This window comes from Vicia villosa, linkage group LG1, assembly GCF_029867415.1.
Source record: "Vicia villosa cultivar HV-30 ecotype Madison, WI linkage group LG1, Vvil1.0, whole genome shotgun sequence".
Classification (NCBI taxonomy): Eukaryota; Viridiplantae; Streptophyta; class Magnoliopsida; order Fabales; family Fabaceae; genus Vicia; species Vicia villosa.
Genome location: NC_081180.1, coordinates 157798925 through 157812941, shown reverse-complemented (window position 1 = coordinate 157812941; position 14017 = coordinate 157798925). Strand labels below are relative to the sequence as shown.

The 14017-nt window shown below is 31.2% G+C and overlaps 1 protein-coding gene across 1 annotated transcript; it reads right to left on the bottom strand.

The window, feature by feature from the left end:
• Positions 1–8179: 8179 nt before the first annotated feature.
• On the bottom strand, positions 8180–13520 carry LOC131619499 (transcription factor PIF1-like). Its single transcript, XM_058890590.1, has 9 exons — positions 13271–13520; positions 13086–13188; positions 12169–13003; positions 9910–9987; positions 9753–9818; positions 9576–9641; positions 9071–9433; positions 8905–8977; positions 8180–8413 (listed from the first exon to the last, which is right to left on the bottom strand). The coding sequence occupies exons 2-9, from the start codon at positions 13169–13171 to the stop codon at positions 8409–8411; spliced, it is 1572 nt and encodes a 523-aa protein (XP_058746573.1). The 5' UTR covers positions 13172–13188; positions 13271–13520; the 3' UTR covers positions 8180–8408.
• Positions 13521–14017: the final 497 nt, after the last annotated feature.

The following is a 14017-nucleotide window of genomic DNA, read 5'->3' as shown; positions in this document are numbered from 1 at the left end:
GCATAAAAAGCTTATTTTTTAATTATGCATTGGAAAATTTATTTCTTTGTTTTAACCATGTTAAATCACTTTAAAATATAATCTATTAACTTGGATAAATCAATAGATGTTGCATATGGATGAGTCAAATATTTAGACAATATTTTTTTTAATTTTTCAATTTTTTCAAACATTCAGATTTTTATAAATTATGGCATTTTGACACCCCCCCGCGTAACAGTACAAAAATCACCACAATTTACAACATTCTGAAACATTATTTTAAATTTGAAAATTACTGCGAACTTGTTAAGTCAAGTGGCTATTTTAAACGACTTAACAATTTGAAAAAACAACAACTTTTTTATCACATTTTCTTGCACCTCTTCATGAAACCTTTTCATTTTAACTTAACATTTGTTCATGTTATTTTTATTAGAATTTTCATAATTCACTTTTCAAGTTTTCAACTTTTATTCAAGATATTTTCTACATATTTTCACATCATTCAAACCAGAAAGTACTTGAGCAATCTAACACCTTAGTACTTGTGAATTATTATCATTGGAAGGGAAGATCAATTACATTGATATATCACTTAGAGTGATAATTACTACAAACTTATCTATTCAAAATAATTTCTAGATTTGGTTGCATTCCTTATTTTCAACATTGTTGAAAACAAGAGAGTAGAAAGGAAATAGTTATTTTCTTGTTCTACTTGTTTGGTTGTTCCTTGCTATCCAGTATTATTGGAAGCAAGAGATTGAAAGTGAGAGGAATATACTTGATTGATCCAAAAGGATTGTTCTTGGTGGTTTCGTTGTTATAAGATTATAGAAGAAGTTTGGGTTTAGCCTTGTACAAATATCTAACAATAGTGAAATCTCTTTCGTGTTGAAAGGATACTGAAGTACTCTCGGACTGTGAAGGGAACCAGGATACATCCTTGTGTTTTTTTACTTTTCCGCATTTACAGCTTTCATCACAAATCATAAACTAGAAAAGAAAGAAACACATTTATAAACTCTTGCGCCAAACTAGAAAAATAAGAACAAGTATTCTGAAACCGGATAAATTTTCAATGTCCTAATTCGCCACCTCTTAGGTGCACTCAATAACTTACATGTAAAGTTTGAAAATTTTAAATTTAAAACATGTGATAATCGAGTGTGCATCCCATGTAATCGATTGTCATACTTAAAATATTTAGAAATTCCCTTAATGACAATCGATTGTCTGGCTTGGAAAAATGGTATTTTCAGTTTAAAAGGATTTGAAAATTTCTAAGTACAAAAATTAAAAGTCACGAGTTTTTATATTATGTCATGGATTGATTTAAATGGATTGCGCACTTAAGGTTATATATAAATATGAAAGACCATATTTACCATCCTTTTCAACCATCCATTATTGAGCCATCAAAGTATCATCGTCCATTCTTTAGCATTGATCATTGTCTTTACAAAATGGATTGTCTTTATCAAAATCATCTTCATTGAAGGCTTGACTTTGCATGTTTGAACGAGTATACATTTTATTATCACGTCTACTATAAGGGGTGTACACAAGTGTTTGATTGGACTAGGTTTGACATGACCTTTTTCCGGACCTGTTCAACTTATAATGGGTTTGATTCATTATTCAACCCGCAATTTTATAATCAAAACAAAATGAACTAACTTGTCGATTCATGGGTTAATTTGAATTGAGTTTGTGAGTTGTTTATAAAATATTAGTTTTTTTCTTCAACTTTTTTAAAATAAACACAATTTAAAACAATAACAAATCAAACAACAACAGTAAAAAGTCCAATAATAACAACTATAACTAAAGTAATAAAAAGTCCTCCAACAACATAAATAATATTAAACTTATAATTCTATAATAATATTATTAATAATTATAATATATAATTTATCTTATATTTTTTAATAAAATAATAACTTATATTTTAAAAATGATTTATTTAAATATTTTAATAATAATAATAATAATAATAAATACAATTTGATATATATATATATATATATATATATATATATATATATATATATATATATATATATATATATATATATATATGAGACGTATCAAATGAGAACTTTTATTATTATGAGAATGAGACCTTTTAATAACAACAGTACGATTTAAAATGAATGCTCAGATATGTATTGATGTGATATGTATTTAAATTAGAATCTATCTATTAATTATTGTTTTTAAAATTGTAGTAAAATCTGAGGCATTGATTTTAAATCGTACGGTTATTATTAAAAGTTCTCAGGTCTCATAATAACCAAAGTTCTTATTTGATACGTCCCCATATATATATATATATATATATATATATATATTCCACGCCAATGAATAAATGGGCTCACATGAATTTCAATTTAAATTAGAAGATTGAACCAATCACTCACGGTTATACAGGTTAGTTTGATATTTACATGTATTTAAACAGACTCAACTAGATAATTTCTTTTTCCACCCTTGTATGTTCTTCCGAATTCATAGCAAAAAGTAAAAAATGCTCCCAATTTTCGGAAAAGCATCTTTGAACGCACAATTTTCCCACAAAATAAGCGCAAATTGTTGAGCTCTCCTTTTATGACAAAATTTAATTTGGAGATGCATCTCCGAATGTGTTTTAGAGTTTGTTCGTAGATGCATCTTCGAATTAACCCTTACTTTCAAATTAAGGATAATTTTCAGAGATGCATCTTCGAAAGTATTTTAGTGTATATATAACGTGTGCTAGGCTCTTCCTCTCCTTCTTCTTCATTTTTTGAATCTTTTTCTTTTCCCATTGGAGCTCGTGAGCAACATTGCTCAGTCAATTTTTCAAGCAACAGAAAAACCTCTACTTCAATCTTATCAATCCCAACTCACTCCACATACTACATTGAACATTATTTATCCTTATTAACACTTTTTAGAGTAAGTTTTTCATTTAAAATTTTGACTTTTGATTAATGTATTAGGTAAAATAGTTTACTTTTAATGCATTGGGTAGTATTAGATTTCAAAATAGGTAATGTTATAGACATGAATTATGATTTGGATACTTTTTGCGTTGTTAGGTAAGATTAGGAAATGTTTCTGCCATTGAAGCAAAACACGAAGCTCTTTTGCAGATGCATCTCCAAAATGGTCATTTATGGTTTTCGGAGATGCATCTCTGAATTTGGTTCTTCCTGCTACAGAATTTCAAACTAATGACTTTTTTCTATTTTTTCCAGAGAATGGTTGCAAACAGCAACAGAATGAGGCTCGGTTGTGAAACCCTAATCGCATCCGCTCGTCGCGAGAGGGCTCTTCAAAATGAACAGGCTAGAGCTATGCGTGGAATCGTCCATAGGCCTCACGACAGTAAACCATCAAGTTCTAGAAGTCGCCTCTCACAGGGCTTCTGATCCCAGGCTCATGTGCACCAGGAGGAAGCTTCTATTGCCCGTGATTGCCCCCTCCATTTGCACGCCTTTTTCATGGAGGGTCATTAACACCTTATTACTGATATACTATCGAGACCATGTTACTACACATGTTTGGGCCGGGTAAATATATTTGTTAACGATTGTTATTTTTCTGCTTTAACCAAACTCAACTCGACTGATATTGTTATATTTACTTTTTTACGAACACGGTTGTTCGAAATATGTTAACCATGCTAGAAAGATTCACAAGCTTTATCAGCCTCAAGATGATTGGTTCTAGAGTGTCATCAGATACTTCAGCCTTGCCTCATAATGATGGTGTACGTCTAGTCTGGGTGTATATTGACAGAACACATCATGATGACATCGACTGGACACCATACGCCACTCAACCCTATTTCATATTACTTCGGATGACTGGCATGGGGAAGTAATTTGATGTACAGATATCTTCCAGAGCGATGTATGCGTTAGTTTGAATTTGTGTAGATCATTTTGAGATCCTCCTTCATGACTGCTCTTTCAACATCGTCCGCAAAGATCTTGATGACATACTGGCGGATTACGAGAGTCAACGGGTACCAGATGAGTATTAAAGTATATCAGTCACAAGTTAGTGACATTATGTTGAGGGTTACATGACTTGGTTCTATTATGTGTCACTCCTTTTCATGACACCAGACGTTTCTGGACGTTCACTTAGACCTTCTCATGAGGAGATCATGGAGAATGAGCAGGTCAAGGATGACCATGTCGTTGAATATGTGTTTCCGGTCTGTCAGAATATTATGCGGATTACGAGAGATGACATAAAGTTTGAGGTTAGGATTAGACGTACAGTAGGTTATGCTTTTTATGTATTTTCATATGTTTTACTAATATTTTCCATGCTTTGAGAACTATGTTTATAATATTATGACATGTCTTTTAATTAATACATTATCTTATTTTGAGATGTTAATGTTTGGATTAAATTATAAATTATGATACTGTTAGTTTGATTTAAATGACTTCGAGTTAAGAAAATATAATCTTCCCACATTGCATGCAGAGAAATTTTCAGAGATACATCTCCAAAACTAATATTCTAAATATGTACTCCCTCTGTCCCAAAATAAGTGTCACATTTACTTTTTAGATTCATTGAATATTTAATGTATTTGGTCTCTATACAGACTAGATACATTAAATATTCAATGAACCTAAAAAGTAAATGTGACACTTATTTTGGGACGGAGGGAGTATCTTCGAATTCACCATAAAAATATCCGCAGATATATTTTTTTTTAAAAATTAAAAACATTTTTAGATTTTCAAATGCGACGGTAATGATAGAAAAAGAAATTGCCTTCAATTAAGCAATGAATTGGTTCAATTAGGCTTTGAAAATCGACCCACACTCGTGAAATGACTAATCTACTATATCGAAAGCTTGGTCTCACTCCTTATGAGCTGTCATCAAGTAGAAGAGTGCAGCAGAGATTGAAAATAGTGTGTTTTGCTCTATCAAATTCTTCCCAATCTGAAATTTCAGTCAACGACATTCACTACTCAAAATCACATGGGAAGAACCTACAAACCTGACCCCAATTCATTTCTTGTTAATGAAACGAACACTTGTTTTATTTATTTTTTTAAAAATACAAAACTATGACTCGTTAGGACTAGAAGTAATGATCATCTACATAAGTGGTAAAATAGACATGTAGGCATTTTAAAATTGGAACATAATATAAAAAATCCATAACATTTTGAAATTTAAAGAATCAACTTCCGAAACTATAAATTAAATTGAGCGAGAAATGGGCGATTAGATCTAGATGGTTGAATTGTATCTACTTAGTTTCTCACTGAAATTTTATCGTTTTTGATAGAGAGTAAATAGTATTTAAGTTAATTAAGAATTTATATTAATGTTTTTATGCATTGTTATTTAGTGGGCTCTTATTAATATTTGGGCCTTAGTTTATTATCCATTAGAAGTATTATATATTGTAGTCTCATTGAGACATTAGGTATCAAGAATCAAATGAAAAAGTCTTTTATTTTCCTTTATTTTATTTAGTCAATTTTAATGTTCTTTCCCTTGTAGTGTAGAAAACCCTAATTTCATAGTTTAGTAGGAATCTTCCTATCAATTGGTGCTTTCATTCTTGCACTCAATCTCTCCCATGGAGTATTCCAACTTCACACCCCCATTTCATCGGAGCATTCCTCCAATCCATCCTTATTATTCCACTGTTTCAACCACACAACCTTTATCATCTAACCCATATTCACCATCCATAAACTCATACCCTGCATTTTATTATCCAACCTCATATCCTCCATTTTCACCCTTTACTCCATACATCCCATACCATCAACAACAACCCATTGTTTCTGCTCCACCTGAACAACTATCCTCATCTCCAAATTTCTTTTCACAACCAGAAACACTTCACCAGTTAGAAATTCTAAAACAATATATAACCGAAACTCATCAAATCTCAAACAGATCTAGAGAAGAGTTGAAAGAACAAATCCAAAATCTTTCAAATTCATTCAAAATGACACAAGAAAAATTCAAAGAAAAATATATGTTCAAGAGGTATGCAGAAAAACAGACAAAAGAACAAACAAAAAAAGAAAGTTTTGGTTCACATGGAATTTTTCCGACGAACTTTCCGGCGATAACTCCGGTGAAATTTCCGGCGTCTTCTCCGACGAAATTTCCGGCAACTCCGATGACTTCTCAGTCGTTTTCTCCAAAAGAAATTCCACTATCATCTCCGACGAAAACATATCCATTGTCGGAAAAGAAAACATTATCATCGGGGAAAATAGAATCATTGCCAGTAGAAACAACAGTGTTACCACCTAAGCTACCGGATTCGTCCAAACCGACTCCTTGCTCACCACAACCGAAACTCACAGTTTGGTTTTTCAGCACTTTCTCTTTTCAATATATTAATGTTCATGGTAGATTTATTTTTCCTTTTGATCCCGGCGGAATATATACTATCACAAGGAATAAAGTCTTTAACACTTTTTTCTATCATTGAAAATAAAAAAATTGGAAGGAAGAAGAAAATGAAAGAAAAAAAAAGTGAAAGAAAAGAAGAAGATGAAAAAGAACGTGAGGGAGAAGATACAAGCTGAGAATTGCTACTAATTTGAGAATGAAAAGGAAATAGTTGTCTATTATCATCTAGTATTATCCAGTCTAATGATGTCTCGGAGTCCGACACTCTCTCTCCCATGTGCTCTCTCTATTTACTATGTACTACAGTGGGTTGCCAGCTATGTCACGTGATTTCTCTCATATGTGGGTTGCCAGCTATATTCCACTTTCACTTTTCAATTGATTTCACTAAATTCAAAATTAGTTGGTGTTGGCTATGATACTGGTAACAAAGCAAGACTCACATGTTTCATTCCAACTTTTCGTTGTTTGCAATTGTCACACCACATCTCTCCTCTCAATTCAAGAAGTGTAGCAGTACAATTAAGGAATAATTTTAGAACCTTGAGGACAAGGTTCAAGTGGACCCCGTGGCAATGATAGAGAGTAAATAGTATTTAAGTTAATTAAGAATTTATATTAATGTTTTTATGCATTGTTATTTAGTGGGCTCTTATTAATATTTGGGCCTTAGTTTATTATCCATTAGAAGTATTATATATTGTAGTCTCATTGAGACATTAGGTATCAAGAATCAAATGAAAAAGTCTTTTATTTTCCTTTATTTTATTTAGTCAATTTTAATGTTCTTTCCCTTGTAGTGTAGAAAACCCTAATTTCATAGTTTAGTAGGAATCTTCCTATCAGTTTTTCACATCTATAGAGAAGGGAACAGATATGCTGGTACTACTTACTACTCTTCTCCCCCTCTTGCTGTAAGGGCTGACTTTGTAAAGAATAGGCTTGGTTTGTCTTTCTTTAACTTTACTTCTGGTTGAGAGGGTCTTGGTCTAATCCCCCTCTCTTTTTGTACCATTATATATCAACCTTATTTAAAAAAAAAATGGAGTAACTTTGTGACTTTTTATTTAATGTAAACACATTCTTTGTAATTGGATGGAAGTTATGGTAATCTATTTTTCTTATCTGTTGCATGTATGTAGCATCGACATTTATAACATTAGTTTTTCTTTCATTTATTTATTTACTTTAATTTATATATATAATGACTTTGCACTTGATATATTTAGATTTTTTATATTTTAATTATGAATTTCGTTCGTATATCCCAACTATAATGAAATTTTATAAGGTTAGTAAATTTTAAACCTTTTAATTAATAACAAAATAAAACTTAATTGATATAAACCAAAGATATACTTTTACACTATTAATTAATCATAGATGTTATTTCTTGCGAGTTGTTATTTTAATCACATCTAAAATGTTGTAGATATGAATACTTGTGTATCAGTACATATAATGTTTTGCATAACAATTAATCTTACAAAAATAAATTATATTTTAAGTAATAATTTTAAATGATTCCAAAAATATGTATTAAAATCAGATGTTAAATTTAAAATTTATGCAATTACTAACCTTTGACAAAGTTACTCTAAAATAAAACTGGAAAGAAAGAATATGATGGCTCCATAAGTAAAATAATAATAATAATAACATTAATAATAATATTAATAATAATTGTAATAACAACAACAATAATAATACAATAATAGTAATACAATAACAATAATAATAATAATAATAATAATAATAAATAATAATAATAATAACTATAATAATAATAATAACTATAATAATAATAATAATAATAATAATAATAATAATAATAATAATAATAATAATAATAATAATAATAATAATAATAATAATAATAATAATAATAATAATATAATAGGGCGGCAATAATTTCCATGTTAAAACTCTAAATTAGCTTGCTACTGATCTCTCTCCGCTAAAATGTTAGCTCTAGCACATTCCACCACCATGACAGCTGCTATGGTATCTAGTTGCCGGATAATCTATCCTGCAATATACACAAATCCATTGTTAATGACCTTGTTGATATGGACGATTATGAGTCGTAAGTTATGTAGCACTGACTCTTCTGGAAAAAAAAGTATATGTGTCTACGTTGGTATATGACACTTGAATCAACATTTATGATATGTTTAATTTATTTATTTTTAAAATTATTACCGATGACGCCACGTCAATGTCAGGATTGTGTCTGTGTTTCATGAAAAATACTTGCATGAACACAAACATAACAAGTGGCTTTACAAACAACCAATTACGAATTTTTATTAATTAAAAAATAAAAATATTTTTTTCTCTCTCCTACTCAATCACAACTACCTCATGAATCCAATTAAAAAAGAAGTTAAATTTTAAATAAATTTAAAAATTTCTCTTTTCTTATTGGTTGTTCCTAACACTAATGATTTATGTGCGTATCCATGCAAGTTTTTCTCGTGTTTCATAGATTAATATGAGAAAACTTCATTGGTAAATTACCTGCATGATGCTTTTCTGGATTATCCTGGCCCCCACTGTTACCTGGCCTGTTGACATTTTGAAGGTTCATTCCCTGACTCCAAATTTGCAAACAGACCTTGTAAATATAACATCTTTCTGCCATATTTAAAAATAATACACTGCTATAATGGACACAATATTTTACCTGCATTAACTGCTGCACCTGGTGAGGAAATTGCTGATAAGGATCAGTGAAGTTAGTGTTTGGGATGGGTGACTGATCAGGATCAATCAGAGTACCGAGGGAGTCAACGGGGAGATCTGAATGAGTTAGCGACGAAGATTCCGGTGATGCAGGATTTGGAACATGAGGCACATGAAAAGGAGGCATAGGGAACCTTGGTGGTCCATAGGGAGTAGCTATTGCTGTTGTTGTTGGTGGTCTGTTCATTCCCATTTCCATCCCCAAACTCATTCCCATCCCCATGCCCATTCCCATACTCATCGCTGGCATATACTGCTGCATACCAGGAAACATCGGCATCATGCCACATGCCATGGACAACGTCTGCATTAGAAAAATTCACGTTATATTTTGTCACAAATCACAGTACATGACGAGGAATATGTTAATACAAAATGGTTTAATTTGTATATATAGGCGAGAAGAAGAATTTAGGAACAGGTCTACAAACTAGAGGCCAGCATACCTGCACTTGCAACTGCAATGACTTCATGTGTTCGATGACTTCATCCAGCATTGAAGCTTTGTCGGACTATCAAATTCATAAAACGAATCAAAATTAGAAACAGTTATGAAGTCAGAAGTAAAAATCAGCATACTCAATGAATACAAGAATGGTAGTGAAAAGTTATTTAGTGTTTGCCTTGTTGCAATGGGGTACAAGTTCTTGAAGAGCTTTCATCTTTTCGTTGATTTTATCTCGACGCTTCTGCACACATAGTATACAATATGAAAAATTAAGATATGAGAAAAAGAACATAAGATTATGAAATTATTTTATGTATTGCATGTGAATGTACCCTCTCTGAGAGATTATGAATCTCGGCAGCGCGGGATCTCTTTGTAGAGGGAGATCCACCAACTTGTTTTTTTCCTTCCTACATTCAAAAAGGAAAAGCTTTTAGTTTATGGCAAGTAATATATATAGATTGTTTTCATGGGTGTAAGAGATAAAGCACAAGACCAAGCCAAGCTTAATTAATGTTAGGAAATAACCTTCATAATTTCCTTCTCTTCCGTGTACTCAAAAAAATAGGCAGTAGCCGAAATGTGAAATATAAGCTTAAAGACACAAGGAAATTTTAGAGTGGAATATCTTCTCAATATGAGAAAGGAAAATGAATGCTTGCTCCTATTTATAGGAGAAGCAAGTTAAAGGTATCTTACATGCATTAAGACACCTGTCTTTTGCCTTCCATGCAAAAGACCAAATGTTCCTTGCAAAACATGCACCATGACATGTGTACACCATAAGCCTTTCAACTTGTCATATCACATGCAACATTTCATTTTGTTAAACTTATGTTGGTTACGTGGAAATGGTTAGACCCCACAATTAATACACTAATAGAGATAAAGTACAAGACCAAGACAAGCTTAAATGACGAACCAACAAAGTTAGTTATTGGTTATTCAAGCTTGATAGAGTAGATAAGTTTTGGTCAAATGTAAATTAAATTTCTGTTTAGCTTAGTTAGAGTTTTGTTAGCAATTAAGCTAGTTAAGCTTCTTTCAAAGCTACTGCTAACTGTTTTTGTATAAAAGGCAGATTGGAACTCAGTTTTTGAAAACATTGCAGATAATCAAAGATTCATTCATTCAACGTTAATAATTTTGAATAAAATAATTTTGAAAGCTCTTTTTATTTTTAAATAAAATAAAAAAACACTTAATGTATACAGGGTCTTGATTTTTCATATTTTAAAACATTTAACGTTAATAATTTTGTTTTTATTAGAAAAGAAGCAACAAATCTATCAAATAATATATTAAAGAGACTTTTATTTATCAAGACAAATTTTTAGTATATATTTAAGAACGGGAGAGTATATATGGAAATAAAAGGAGTATAAGTAAAACTAACCTATTGCACGGTTTAAATATGTTTTTATTCTTATAAAGTTATTAAATTTTGTATTTGATCATTCTTGTAAAAAAATGAGATGTTTTAAATCTTACAAAAATTATTATCATGTAATTTTAATCTTGTTGTTAAAACTAACAAATGTATATTTTTGAATAATTATTTTACAAAAATGTTTAGAACGTTATAAAATTTTGTTTAAAAAATACTCAAAATGTTAGTTTTAATTCGAAATTTTCATTTCTTTTGAAATTTAATTCTTTGAAGAAAGAACTCCGAATTTTAATTCTAATTTTGAAATTTAAAAAAAAATTATATTTAATTCTATTTATTTAAAAAAATAGTTATAAGATCTTATTTGATGGAAATAGTTGCTTATATCTTTTTAGTAAGTAATTTTACTTATATTTAAAACTATCAAATATGGTAAATCTAGTTAAATTCTACTCACATGTCTTTAATTATAAGACCTACCGTTTATATTTGTAGTTCTATAATATATCTTTCTTCAGCTCACATGCATTAATACTTTTTTATAACATTACTTGAATTAAATTTAGAAATAAAAAAATATTTTATTTCTCTCTTTTATTATATCATTATTTTCTGTTACATTGTACTAGTACTATTTGGTCCATGAAAAGTAGCAGTGACAGCTTAATTAATTTGGACTATTTTTGAGAGAGAAAGTGAGAGTAAAGTCCCATTCTGCACCTAAAAACCGCTCCATCCATCCAAAACATGATCAACAATTTTGAATCTTTCTCTTTACACGTGGCATTGTATTGTTTAACCGCTTTAGGTTTCGTGGTTTCAAAGAGAGAGAATAGGACTGAAACAGTAAAAAGTTATGGGACACGCGCACCAAAAAATTGGATTCAGAATTGAATTCGATACATCGACGCTGAATTAAATGTAAATAGGTCCGTTCACGCAAATCAAAGTCACTACTCAGTAAGATAACCATAAAGAACATGAAACACTGAAAAATAAATAAATGTATTGATAGCAGTAACTTTTAATTGGATACGAAATTTTAGGCAAAAATTTAGCTCAAATTAAAAAAAATATATTATAATAAATAAATTCAAACAATTGGATGATGGTATATACTCGATTAAATTCTCCGAATATATCGGATTATTTACCAGAAAGAAAGAAAGAGCCGACTAACACGTAAAAGAATTTTACTGACCTGACTCTGAAACTCGGATTTGTCTGATACACGATTTTTACTTTTCCTCTTTCGCTCTAACTCCAGTTTTCTCTGAATCGAATCACCACTCCCAGTTGAACAGTTATGAGATGACGTCATTGTAATATCCAACATCGTTTTCTCTCTTACTCCATTAGTAGTTGTAGTTTTAGCAGTGCTTGCAGTACCACATCCAATATATGCCGCCGCTTTTTCGGCAGTGCTAACACTCACACTTATGCAGTCTGTGTACGTGGTGCTCGTGGTTGTTTCGGATAGCTTCGTAGCTGAATAAGTTTTCTCCGCCGTCATCATGGGTGTATCGCATGAATCCACCATCGTTGTTTCTTGCACCGCCGGAATCATGGAATTTGAAGTCATACTTGGTTCCATCAGCACATTGATGTGGTTGGCAAAATATGCAAAATTATTATGTTTATTACTCAACACTTGATTCTCCTTCCTCGCCGGATGAATCGAAGGCCGAGAAGCCGTTGGTCTCTGTGGCTGAAGTAACTGCTCAGGCTGAGGCTGAACTACAGAGCCTTGTAGTATAACACCATTGGATGGATGATAAAGTGTTTCAGTGTTGATCGAAGGATCTTTATTGATCGAATCGAAAAGCCACGCTGCCATTTCATCTTCTTGCATGAACAAGTGTTGGTTCATATTATAGTTTTCTGCATCTGAGGATCGAATCTCTCTTTGATCAGGAGTTATTTCATGGCCGGTGTTAGTTACCGGCGATGGCGGTTTCTTAGATTCACGGTGGCTTTGGTTGTGTATCACGACTGAACCGTTTTGCCATAAAAGTTCCATGATCTCATTGTTTCGCCTGTTAGAATTTAACTTTAGAGATTTAGTTAATTTCCAGAAAAATAAAACACAAATTCTCAAAGAAATGAATGAATAATTACCCAGCGGAAGGTTTCTTTGAGAGAGTCACAGGGTTTACTTCATGGTCGTTGATTTGGAAATCGAAATCTGGAACACAGTGATTCATTTCGCTTTGAACTGATCCTGAAAAAAGGTTAAATAAAATACATAGATAAGTCATTAAGTTCTCAAACAAGAATAGTAACTGAAGAAATAATCAACTTACGAATCTGTTGAAGCTAGTTAACTGATCCAGAACATAGTAAGCAAAAAGTTAATTTGTGTGGAGCTTAATATTTAAGTTATATGAATAGAGATTAATAGGAAACTATGGTTGATTTGACTTGTGTGGTTGGTTGTGTTGAATATGCGTTTTGTGTGAGTAATTTAGGGGTATGATGAATTGAAATGAAATGAAAAGTTACAGAATAGAGCAGAGAGAGAGAGACGAGAGAGAAAGAGGAGAGAGAAAGTGTCTGTGTCACCGAATAATGGATGAATGGGAAGTTAGTGCTAAAGGACGAAAGGGATTTTTGATTTTTAATTATTTTATTCTACTTCTTCTTCCTTAATGTTTCCGTAAAAAGGTATAGTCATATAGCTGTTGTGAAAGGTAGCAGTCAATAATTAGTCTTTTTAGTTGCATGGTACAGTAATAAGTACAGTAATTTTTTATTCATATAAGATTGGAGTGATACTTAAGTACTACTTAATGTTGACATCAATCATCATTAGGATTTAGGATTAGATTCCATCTTAGATTAAATTAATCTGGTTATTTAATATCTTTATATCGTTTTCTAAAATGGTTCTTCTTGTCCATGTAATCAGGTGGATGGGTTTTTTTATTGATGAGTTTGGAATGTTCGATTTAGTACTTATAAATGGTATACACATTTTACTTGTTTGCGGCTATCAGGTTGTTCTAGTTAATAAGGACCATAATAGGGCAAGAAATAAATAAGAGTAGTAA

Excerpts from the sequence above, each read along its gene's own strand:
- LOC131619499 (XM_058890590.1), bottom strand. The coding sequence starts at position 13,171 with ATGAATCACTGTGTTCCAGATTTCGATTTCCAAATCAACGACCATGAA. Across the intron at positions 9,642-9,752 it reads TTGTACCCCATTGCAACAAG|TCCGACAAAGCTTCAATGCT; the intron begins GCAAACACTAAA and ends TGAATTTGATAG. Across the intron at positions 8,978-9,070 it reads AGGTGCAGCAGTTAATGCAG|GGAATGAACCTTCAAAATGT; the intron begins GTAAAATATTGT and ends ATTTGGAGTCAG.